This window comes from Octodon degus, unplaced genomic scaffold, assembly GCF_000260255.1.
Source record: "Octodon degus isolate 3935 unplaced genomic scaffold, OctDeg1.0 scaffold00026, whole genome shotgun sequence".
Lineage (NCBI taxonomy): Eukaryota > Metazoa > Chordata > Mammalia > Rodentia > Octodontidae > Octodon > Octodon degus.
Genome location: NW_004524602.1, coordinates 1,591,507 through 1,603,779, shown reverse-complemented (window position 1 = coordinate 1,603,779; position 12,273 = coordinate 1,591,507). Strand labels below are relative to the sequence as shown.

Below are 12,273 nucleotides of genomic sequence, written 5' to 3'. Positions count from 1 at the left end.
AGTTAAATGTATAGGTCAAGGTATAGTGTGTGTATGTGTGTGCTGTAGAAAAAACAGTTTGATGATTCTGGATAGGAGTAGCTTACCTACTCAAGTAATCAATACATTGTTTTTTCATATTTCTCTTTAAACATTTTATTTATAGTACTCTCTTTGGCAGTAGGTGCACTTTATTTTATTTATTTTAGTCTTTTTGAGCAAGTGAACTCACTTCGTAGCCGAGGCTGTCTTTGAACTCACAGTGATCCTCTTGCCTTAGCCTCCCAAGTGCCGGGGTTACAGGTGTGTGGCACTGTAATCAGCCCATTTTATTTTTACTTTTTGCAAAGGATTAAGGTGCTGTTGTTCAGTATAGAGTAGTTAAAACCTGCTGTATCACATCCTAAAAGGCAATGAAAAGGAATGATGCTTTTGAATGTTTATTGTGATGAGAAACTCAAGAAGCTGAGCTTTGTATCTTTTGATGAATACATTTGATTTTCTGAAATGTGACTAAAGGTTTGTGTGTATTTTTATTGTAGGAGTCATACCCCATGGTTTTATGTGGTAAATGATCTTGGCACAGAAGAGACTTAAAGGATGATGGTGAGTGATCCAGCTGTCTTAAAGATGAGCTGTAGTTTTTGGACCTCTGTATTTCATTTTTTTCCTGCACTCCACTTGTCATGCATTATCTTTTTAAATTTAGCATTTGCTTCAAAAACTATTGCTTCGCCTTCAGCATACCCTTACCTCTTGTGGGACTAGGGTAAGAGTTCAGATGATAGCCAGCTTCTTTTATGTCTTAAGAGTAAAGACTTGTGAAAAGGCACAGGCCAGTCCTGGTCTGCTTTCCCACCAGGGCCCAGCCAGTCAGTCCTGAAAGGAACATGCTGTCCCCAGGCAAGACGGGCTGAGCTGGCCACATGGGAACTGATGTGAGAACCCGGTCCATGGCAGGGTGCTGAGGTGAGCAGCTTCCTGGCCCACACTTTCCAGCTGAGGGTTTCCAGGCAATTCTGATTATTCTAATAATTCTGATAATCCTCCAACTGAGGAAGAGGAAGAGGGAATGGGGTTCATGGGGAATGCAGTCTGTCCAAACACTTCCTTTGGGAAAGTTGATGCGGCTACCGTTAACCATAAGTAGATATAATTCATACTCTGATTTTCTCAGCACCAAGGCTGTGAATTTCCCTGCCCTACTCTGACCTCTGTAGGGGGAACAGTTGAATTTATGAGTCTCTTCCTCTTAATTTCTGCTTACACAGTGAGTTGCTGATTTTGTATTTTGTATTTAGTAGGTTTGCCCCTCTAAACGTAAGTGTGGGGCTTGGGGCAGAGCTCTCTCACATGGTGCAAAGGTGGCAGTGCACCTATCCTGTGGCCTTCCTTGTCCCTTTCACTTTACATTGCCCCTTAAACTTAAGGTTTTGAGCTTTCGTGTCTGTAATTTAAGGTCATTTTCCTTCTGTCTATTATATTTGGAGAATTTATCACAGTGAGGATGTTTTGGTCATAAATGTTATCATATTTTTGTTGGGGGACTCCTGGGAATTGAACTTAGGACCTTGTGCTTGCCAAGCAAGTGCTTGTGCCGCTGAGCTGTCTCCGCAGTATAAATTGAACTACTTGAAAGCTTCTGAAGTCAACATATTCCTTGATCCCAAAATACTTAAGTGTACATTTTCTAAGAACAAAGATAGTTTCATAATTATGTGACCACAATTCATTTATCAAAATCTGCACCTCTGTTATGTAATCCAGAGTGGATATTAAAAGCTTGTCATCATCTCAGTGTCTGAGTTTTTATTTTGATCTATTTAGGTATCAAGAGTCTGGTCTCCTTTAATTGGGAATAATGCCCTAGGTTTTTAGGTTATTTTGGCTTGACAATTTTTTTTTTGTGGAACCAGGGATTGAACTCAGACCCTTGTACTTGCCAAGGAAGTGCTTATTCCACTGAGCCATCTCCCCGGCCCCTTGGCTTGACAGTTTTTAAAGAATTATTCAGTTATTTTGAAGATTTTTTTTTTTTTTTAATTTTAGTACAGGATCTACAGGGTCTTACTATGTAGATCAGACTCGTAGTGATCTTTCTGTTTTTAGCCTCCCAGGCGCTGAGATTACAACCATGTGCCACCTTGCCCTGTCTCAGTTGCTGTCTCAGAGTGCCCTGGGGAGGGGCAGCACAGCAATTAGGGGATTGAACCCTGGCCACTGCACTCTGCCTAAGCAGGTGCTTTAGTCCATTGAGCTATCTGGCTGACCCTGCAGATTTTTTCTTGATTGAGGTTGTTTCCTTGTGATTAGTCAGCATTTTTATTTTGGGTGCCATATCCCCTGGTGTTGAAGTGTTCTCTGCGTGGTGTCAGCAGGTGTCTGGTGGGAATGCATCTTGCTCAAATACCTTGGCCACTCAATTAATAGAAGGAATGACCAGGCTTTACTACTTTATGATCTTTAGTTCTAGGTGGAAAATTTTAAGCTTCTTTATTTATTATTTATTTATGTATTTATTTTTGCTGCTTTAAAATATATGAATTTATTTTTTTAAGTTCGTAAGACAATTTAATACTCTGCTATATGCAAATGAAAGTAATCAGATTTGAAATACAGTAATATTTGTATCCGTTGAGGGACTTTTATTTCTTTCATTAACTTTATTGAAAATTAATAATTATATAGCAAATTAAAAATTGTAGACAAATATTGAAATGTGAAAGATAAGCTGTAGACAGAGTGAATTTTAGAAAAATATTTCTGAAATGAATACATGAGATTAATAATAGATTACACATTGTAAAAATTATTTACAAACTTGAATGAATATAATAAAAAATGTCTAAAATAAATGTGAAGATTCCACAAAAAAATCATGAAGAGTTTACAGATCAGTCATATAGTAGTTCTCTCTGTGCCAAAATTAAGAAACTTATATTCATATAATTAGAATTCTCCAAGTAGCAGGAATAGACAATAAATATTTAAAGGTTTAAAATTTCTGAATTTAGTTGAAATTATAGCATCACATTTCCAAGAAAAATGAACTTTTTGCACAAGAAATATGAAAAAAATCATACCAAGATACACAAAACTGAAATTTTCCAAAACTTATTGTAAAGAAAAAAATCATTAAATATTTGATTCAGAAAATTAATTAAATTGTGAGTCCAACTAAGAGACCAGAATGTAGTGTATCATATGTATGAATCTGTGTCAATTCAGAGTATCCACATAGTATTTGATTAGATTAATATATACAAAAATATCAGCTAAGAAAAAGTTTTCATGCTAGTAAAGAATTACTAAGAATAGAACATAACAAAAATACTGGAATGGCAAACATATGAGCAGCACTTTTAACACTTTGAGGATAGGATATCGCACAAAGATCTAGTATGTAGTAGATATGGACAGTGTCCATGATGCTTCCTGGTGGCCAGGTGTCACTTGTGGGACTGAGCCACTGCTATTTCCTTGATATCCACCCTGTAGACCTGGGAAGAATCCTGACCCATAGGGTGCAGGAGAAGTCCATTTGTAGAGTATGCTAATGGGAATATTTGCTGCTGTATACAAAAGAATAATTGAAAGACTGCTGTTGTATACCTCTTTTTCTCCTGTGTTTAATTGTTTGCCCTATTTGGTGGATTCTTTCTGTTCTCATTCATGGAATTGTGGCCATTTTGATCCCTCTCTAGAATATCTTCTAGCAGTCTGTGTAGGGTTGGCTTTGTTGTCATGAAAAGCTTTAATTTTTCTTTGTCATGGAAGTATTTCAGTTCTCCATTAAACATGAAAGAGATTTTTGCAGGGTATATCAGTCTGGGTTGGAATTTGTTTTGTTGCAGGACTTGAAGTACTTTGCTCCATTCTCTTCTTTTTTTTTTTTTTTTTCTGGTTTTTCTTTTTCTTTTCAAAGTTTTATTGATAAACATATAGCAATGAGACAGTTTCAAATCAAATCGAAAGTACAGTTTCAACAAATAATACACTGCATATATTCTTCTTAGTGGTTAATTGCTGTACAAGATGCAGACTTGTGATCCTACTTACAAACACCATTAGAAAAAATCATTCTATTCATTAAGAGAATGCAACTATATATCTATCCCAACCACTTTGAATACACAGATACAAAATGGACATTCATAGTTATACCCCAATTTTTTTTTAAGTTCCGTTGTTGAATATTATAGGTGTTCCATTCTCTTCTTGACTTGATGGTTTGTGAAGAGAAATCTGCCATTATTCTGATGGGTTTTCCTTTAAATGTGATCTGTTTCTTTTCTCTAGCAGCTTTTAGTATACTGTTCCTGTGCTGAATTTCTGAGATCTTGATTATTATATGTCTGGGTGTGGTTTTATTTATTTATTTATTTATTTTCAGAACAGGGGATTGAACTCAGGTGCTTGTGCTTGTAAGGGAAGCACTTATTCTACACAGCCATCTCCCTAGCCTTAACTTGGGGTATGGAGGTCTACTGGCCTTTTTCCTTTTCTTTCTTTCTTTCTTTTTTTTTTGCGGAACCTGGGATTGGGTGTGGTTTTAATTGGGTTGATATTATTTGGAGTTCTGTATGCTTCAGTTACCTGAATGTCAGATTGTTTCCCCATGTTTGGGAAGTTTTTTGCTATTACTTCTGCTCACATTCTTTTCGTATCATTTGTATTGACTCGTTCTTTCTCATTGATGTGTTGTTCATCTTTGCATCTTTGCATTGTCTTGCAGATGTTCAATTATTTTTTCCTGCATCCTAGTTTTTAAGAGATCTTTTCTTACCTTTTCACTAGCTGCAATGATATCTTCAAGGTCTGAAAGTATATTTTCACTTTTATTTAAATTGTTGTGCCAGCTTGTGATTGAGGTTTTAATTTCCTGTATATCACTCAAATCTGTTTCATGCATTCTATTTCTTTCCTATATTGCTCATTCAAGGATTCCTTTATTTTTGTAATCTCTTCCATTTTTCTTAATCAGTATCTTCTTTAGAAGCACCTAGTACTTCTTTCATTATAGTTATCATTTCTTTTTTTACTTCAGAAATTATTTCTGATTTGATTTCCCCTATCTTTCCATACTTGCTTCTCTACTTCTGACGTTCTTATGTCAGAGATTTCAGGTGTGTGATTTCCAATTTCTTCTATGCTATTGTCTACTGTATTTGTTCTGGGTGGGCTTGGGGCCTGACGATACATTTTGCTTTTTCTCTTTGTCATTTTGTGTAGCATTGTTTTCTGACTTTTGGTTTAGAGCTTTGGTAGAGTTATTACCTTAGCACCAGGTCTGGATCTACCAAGTTCAAACTTGTCCTGGTGGGTGTTGCCTGGGTCTGGCTGCTGTACTCTACTTCTTGCTGAAGCCCTTGGAAATGAACCTGCTGTACCACTCTGGCCAGATGTTCTGCTCCTGGATCAGCTGGGTGGGTCTTGCTTTTTGCCTTTCTGCAGGGAGTTGTGCTGCAGGGTTCCACATTGGGCCTGTCATGTGGAGGAAGTTCCACACACACACACCTGGCCTGGGTGCTGGCTGGAGTGAAGGTGTGGCAGGTCCGGGCTGCCCCATTCTGATGCCAGGCCTGCGCACTCTAAGCTTTTTTAAAGATGATTTGTTTTTTTTAAACAAAGTTAGTACAACTAGTTGTGGAGAGCAGTGGGTTTCATTGTGGCATATCTGTCCAAGCATAGAACTAATTGTTTTCTCCATCACCCTTTTCCCTTTCCTCCCCACTCATAATTTCCCTCAGCCTCTCCAATAGTTTCTCTTCTACTTCCATTTCATCTCTCTTTACATTTTTTTCTAGATTCCTCACATGAGATATTTGACTTTCTGAGCCTGTCTTGTTTCACTTAACATGTTGACTCCAATTCCATCCATTTTCTTGTAAATTACATGATTTTATTCCTTATGATTCAGTAGTATTCCACAGTGTATGTGTACCACATTTTCTTTGTCTGTCCTTCTGTTGATGATGGATGTTATGGTTTATGTCTAGATGTTCCCCCAAAGTCTCATGTAGTCATAGGGAGGGCTTCTAGAGTTTGTGATTAATTCATGATCCAATGCTGGGATTATGAGTGTGAGTGTTACATCTTCCCAAGGGTAGATAGCCTGAATGCAGTGTGAGGAAGGGAGAGAGGCTTGCTTTCTGCTGCTTTTCCTCCCTTTTTGCTCTTGCTATTTTGCTATTTTCTGCCACCATGAACTGCTGCCCTCTGCCAAGGCCACCCAGCTTTGGAGCCAGCTGATTATGGACTGAAACATCCACAAACTGTGAGCTACATAAACCTTTTCTTCCTCAATTTTGGGTGTCTGGTTTGTCCCAGCAATGAGAGAAAAGTAACCCAGACAAGGGGGGTGGGGGTGGGAATCTTTGTTCTTTTTTGTCTTAGGTCATATTAATTGGACTTAAAACCTTTGACATCTCTATTATTTTGGTCATGTGTGGGTATAATTCTATTTCCTATAATTTTTTGTTTTGTTTTGTTTTTTGTTTTCAGTCATTTCCTTGTTTTCTGATGTGCCTGGAAATTTTCTCAAGATGGAGTCTTGCTGTTACCAAGGCTGTCCTTGAGCTCCTGGGTTGAAGTCATCCTCCTAGATAACTTTCCCTAGTAGCCAAGGCTACAGGTGTACACTGTGTCTAGCATGTCTTTTATTTGTTTATTTAGTATTTAGTACAGGGTCTACAGAGTCTCACTACACAGATCAGATTCGTAGTGATCCTCTTGTTTTCAGCCTCCCAAGTGCTGGGATTACAGGTGTGCACCACTATGCCTAGTCTCAATTGCTGTCTTAGTGAGCCTCCAGGGTACAGGGCTGGCACAGCACACCAGGGATCAAACCCTGGTCCATGTGTCCACCTGTCACGCGCGGCCTTGCCAGCAAGGAAGACGTGCCACTGGTTGTGTCTGCGCAGCTTTTATTGCCCTGTTACAGCAACTTCCCCCTCGAGGCCCCTGCTCTTAGCTTATAAGTCTCAGGGCTTCCAACCGTGCGGCGCCACGTGTGTACTGTCCATTGGTCCAGGTATGCGGAAGCAATGCATTAGCCCAAGCCTTGGCCTTTTATGGAGTTGTTGATTACCAGGAGCGCTCACCCCCTGAGGGGGTGGAAGGCGGAAACCGGCGCCATCCTAGGGCGCAGCTACATACAGCTCCCTACATCCACCTAAGCAGGAACTTTAATCTGCTAAGCTATCTGGCCAGCCCTTGTAATTTTTTATTTAAATGTTGGACATTTCAGATACTCTGATGAGTTCAATCCCCAGTTCCACCAAAAAAAAAAAAAAAAAAAAAAAAAAGATCAGATACTCTTTGACTTACATTGACATTATATCTTAATACACCTATTATAAGTTGACAATACTATAAGTTGGAAATGTATATACTATACTTAACCTACCAAATACCATAGCTTAGCAATAGATAATCTGTACTATAATGTTGGTGGTTTACTTTAACGTTCTTGTGACCAGTGGGAGCTGCAGCCTGTGGCTACTGCCAGCATCATGGGAAAAGGAAGGAGGGAAAGAGAGAGATGGGGGGAGAGCAAGAGAGGAAGAGTGGCAGACATAAACAGAGACAGAGGCACAGAGAGACAGACGTGCTGCAAAGTGCTGCATTGCAAAATGATTAGAATAAAAAATTCAAAGGGCTGGGGAGATGGCTCAGTGGAATAAGCACTTCCCTGGCAAGCGCAAGGGCCTCAGTTCAATCCCCAGTTTCGCAAAAAAAAAAAAAAAAAAAAAAAAAAAAAAAAAAAAATTCAGAGTAGGATTTCTAACAAATGTGTATCATTTTCATTTTAAAAAGTAAAAAACACCAGCAACAACAACAAACCCACAAATGAAACTAGTACAAATCAGGAGCCATCTGTATTGACTGGGCAGATAATTTGGTACTTAGAATGATAATGTTGGGACTGGGGAGCTAGCTCAGTAGAATAAGTGCTTGCCTGGCAAGCACAAGGACCTGAGTTCAATCCCTGGTTCCGCAAAAAAAAAAAAAAAAGAGAGAGAGAGAGAATGATAATGTCTTCCTCTTTAGATATTTTGCCTTTATTTCTTGCTGACGGGGCCTTGACAGTTGCAGTTTATCCTAATACATTCTAGGTTGATATGGTTCAAAACTGTCATTCATATATATGTATATATATGGTTTCTTAGTGTTGGAATGGAACTGCTTTTGGGTCACAGTCTGAAGCCTGAGATGGTGTTGAACAGATTTTGTCTTTATACTCTGCTTAGGTTCTCTTCCAAGGCCTCCTCTCTTGAATTGCAAACTTGCAATGCAACCCAAGTTGGCCTGAAGTTTAGGATCTTACTGCCTCAGCCTTCTAAGTGCTGAGATTACAGATGTATACTACCATACCTGGCTCTGGATTTATGTTTTTGGTACTGGGAATTGAACTCATGAACTTGTGTTTGCCAGGCAGGTACTGTGCTGCTGAGCCATATTCCCTGCTCTGGGTTTATGTTTTTAAGGCATGCTTTGGAGGTAGATTTAGTAATTTATAACTTCAGGTATAGGCTAATCTGCTATAACCGAGCCCCTTAAGCATAGTTGCTCAGACCAGATGTTATTTTTTTCTCTTATAATCTAACCTCAGTTTTACCTTTAGCAAGATGTGAAATATCAATAAGAACTGATAGAAATTACTATAAATTACTGAACAGGATTCTGTTCCTCATCTTGTAATAGGGAGTTGTACCAATTACATGGTTTCTCAGGAAGTTTCTTGGTTTATAAAAATCTATGCCAGTATTACTGTTCTTACAATTTTAAGGTAATCATGATATCCATGGACTGGTAATCTTGTCTTCATATATTACAAAATATGTAGGGTTTGGTAGTGAGAATTAAGAGAAAAAAAGAGTAAATATCCATTTTTACAAAAGTGTGGGAGTTTTCATTTTATGGATAAGTAATAGGGTGGATTGATCTTGAAGAAAGTGTGTAGAGTAGAATGGTTGGAGGCACATACATTTTTTTTATTTTATTTCTTTTTGTAGTGGAAATCAAACTCAGGACCTTGCGCTTGTCGGGCAGGCACTAATACCACTGAGCTATCTTCCCAGTTCTACATACATTTATTAAGGAGTGTTCATCACCATTTTAAGATGGTGAAAAAAGTTGTTAGCATTGAAATTATTTAGATTTTAACCTAAGAGCCCTAGGTTTCTTTTCCCAACCTGGGCGCAAGTCTCAGAATATGCAGACTCTGTGAAGATTCAGCATACTTGGTTTGTTTAAGTGTGTATTTTAAGGCTCAAACATCAAGACTGACTCAAAACTGATGTTTATTGCTTTTAGTTGAAATAGCATTCAACAGTGCTCTGTAAAAGCACTAGGTGGCACACTATGACTTTGGGTGGAAATACCCGTATTTTATTGAAGTCTCCTGTAAGAACCTAGGTAAAAATACTGTTTCAAAGGTTATTAAGTATCTAAAACTTATTTATTGCATTTCAAATCCTGATGCTTAAAGTATTTAAACTGTAAGTTGCTGCTGAAATTTTTGTAAGACTTGAATTATTAATCCCAGCACAGAAAGAAGCTGAGATAGAAAATTGCAAGTTTGAATCTTTTCTCGGTAACTTAGCGAGATCCTGTCTCAAAATAAAAAATAAAAAGGATGGGAGATGTTGCTCAGTATTGGACCATCCCAGGGTTTGATCCCCAGTAGGACACACATACTCTTCCACTCAAAGAAAATGTCATCAGCTAAAGACTGTATACAGATTACAAAATAATTTTGTGCAATTTATGGAAGAATGGAAGTATTTGTAGAAGAGTATTAGATCGGAAGTTTTCTGGTCTAACATTACTGCAATAATGCTTTTTGGAGCCATCCATTTAGTTCTTAGAAGATTATTACTCTGTAAAGACTCCTGAGTTAGAAGATGATGTCTGAATAGTGCATTTTATGGCGTAATACATAGCTGCACCTACATGTCTGTGTTTGTATAAGTTATCTGAAGTAGAACTGAAAGTGAAGTGGGATATCTGTTTAAATTTGTTCACTTGGCCTGCAATGAAAAACTGTGCTTTTGGTTAGGACAATGTTGAGATAACCTAGATAAAGGATGGCATTAGAATTTAAGTAAAATTTGACTTGTTAGGAGATATGCTTTGTGAGTGCTGAGGTTTATGGTGCTATATTGATTGGAAAATGTTGACATAAGTATAGAAGAGACTATGTGAGAATTTTGCAAAAGGCTCAGGATGGAGCTGGAAGAGTGGTCACAAGGTAATGAGTTCCAGTGAAAACTTAATTAGGTGAGTAAATGACAGGTAGATGTCCAGGTTAAACTCAGGGCCATAAAATAATGTGGGTGTAAGTGTTTATGTTGAGGTTTTAGAGAGGAAAATATGGGTGTATTTGGTTACCTATATTTTATATGATGAAAAAGCATGAGAACTAAACAAGCTGCACTTTTACTGCAATATTTAGTTTACTCAGGAGGTGGAGGGTGTCACATGGTGTTCTCATGGATACCAATCGTACTTGAGCTCACAGTACAGTAGCAAAAGCAGGTGGCATGGCTGGGTATGGTGGCTTATGCCTATAATCCCAGCACTCAGGAGGCTGAAGCAGAAGGATCATTGTGAGTTTGAGACAACACCCTGGGCTACAAAGTAAGCTCAAGGTAGCCTGAACTACATAGTGAGATCTTAGCTCAAAAAGACAAAAAAAAAAAAAAAAAAAAAAAAAAAGCAGGTGGCAATGAAATTGTATAGTTCAGGTATGAACTAGGGTGGTTATGCAGTTTTGATTTAATGCTGTATCTTTATATTAGTTTATATTTCTTTGGACTGTGAATTCCATACATTTTCTTAACCTGTATAGTCTATATATATAATTTTGATAAACTTCAACTTTTTATAATAGGTAGTTATGGTGGTAAATGGTAGACTATTGTCTACATATTTTTATACATTTGTGACATACCTTTTTGTTGAATTTTCATTATGTATAGAGTGCAGGGTTCCAGTGCTAGTGTTTTTTTTTTTTTTTTTTTTTCATGTTTTTGCAAATCACAAAAAAGGATTTGTGCCTGAGTGGACCTGTGCAGTTCATATCTGTGTTGCTCAAGGCCAGCTTTCCATACTCTGTTCTCTTCACTGTCTTACACAGTGCTTTCAAATAATTATTTCCCGGTAACAGGAATGCCAACAGGCTAGGCTGGCAAGAACCAGAAGAGGGTGTGAAAACACCCAGTGGTGGATTGGGATTTTGGGCCAGCCCAGTGGTTAACTTGTTCAGGGAAGAAATGAGCTGCCCACTTGATGTTCAGAGCTGCATGTGTGCTCTTTTGGATGCTTTAGGATGTATTTCTTTTATGGATACTCGGTTTATTAAACACAAGCTTATTTCCTATATCATTCATTACTGGGAAAGCAGTATCCTTCTTTTACTGGATCTGGCTCCACACTGACCCAGGTTATTGGTGGAGCTCAATTTGTATGCTAGTTTCTTTTATCTGTTTAACTCACCTTTGAAATACCCAACTAGTTTTAAGTGTTTGATTTCTAAGTAAATGTGGGAAATAATTAATTTGTCAAGTATATTCTCTATATTGAGTAATATAATACCTAATAATCCAGTAAGTATTGTATTTTTTTTCTGTATGTAGGCTTCATTTCAGCGCTCTAATAGTCATGATAAAGTAAGAAGAATAGTTGCAGAAGAGGGTCGGACAGCAAGAAATCTCATAGCTTGGAGTGTCCCACTGGAAAGTAAAGATGATGATGGTATGTATTAAAAACTATCGAATCTTTGTTGTAAGTTGAAAGGGTAGCCTGGTGTGGTGTTGTGTGCCTGTAGTTTCAGCTACTCAGCAGGTGGGGATGTGATACCTTTTGAGCTTAGCCATTCAAGGATAGCTTCGGCAATATAGTAAGACCCCCCATCTCAAAAACAAAATTCAATTACAATATATTTTACTCTTTTTTTTTTTTTTTGGAACCGGGGATTGAACTCAGACTCTTGTGCTTGCCAGGGAAGCGCTTATTCTACTGAGCCATCTCCCCAGCCCCATTTACAATACATTTGCTTCTAAACTGCAAATGGGTTGAAAACTCAATGGTGACATTTAGAACTGTGGCAAATTAGTATACGTTAAGTAAATATTTTTATTGCTTTTGTATACAAATGTTTTAGTAAGAGTTAATTACTCTTACTGTTTCAGATAGTAATGAAATTGGGTTTGTTATGTTTTGGCTGACAGACTAGGGATCTAAAAAAGTTACGATACTTATTTTTTAAATTCTTTAGTTTACAATGAA

At 37.7% G+C, this 12,273-nt stretch overlaps 1 protein-coding gene across 3 annotated transcripts in view; it reads left to right on the top strand.

Moving 5' to 3' along the window:
* The window catches only part of Scaper (S-phase cyclin A associated protein in the ER), a 438,975-nt gene that overhangs the window by 12,276 nt on the left and 414,426 nt on the right, over positions 1 to 12,273 (top strand). For 2 of the 3 annotated variants that reach the window (XM_023712676.1, XM_023712675.1), the window contains exons 2-3: positions 522 to 585; positions 11,622 to 11,739. In XM_023712676.1, the coding sequence (XP_023568444.1) occupies positions 580 to 585; positions 11,622 to 11,739 (124 nt within the window). In that variant the 5' untranslated portion in view covers positions 522 to 579. The remainder of the gene's footprint in view (positions 1 to 521; positions 586 to 11,621; positions 11,740 to 12,273) is intronic. The other variant, XM_023712677.1, reaches the window with a different exon arrangement.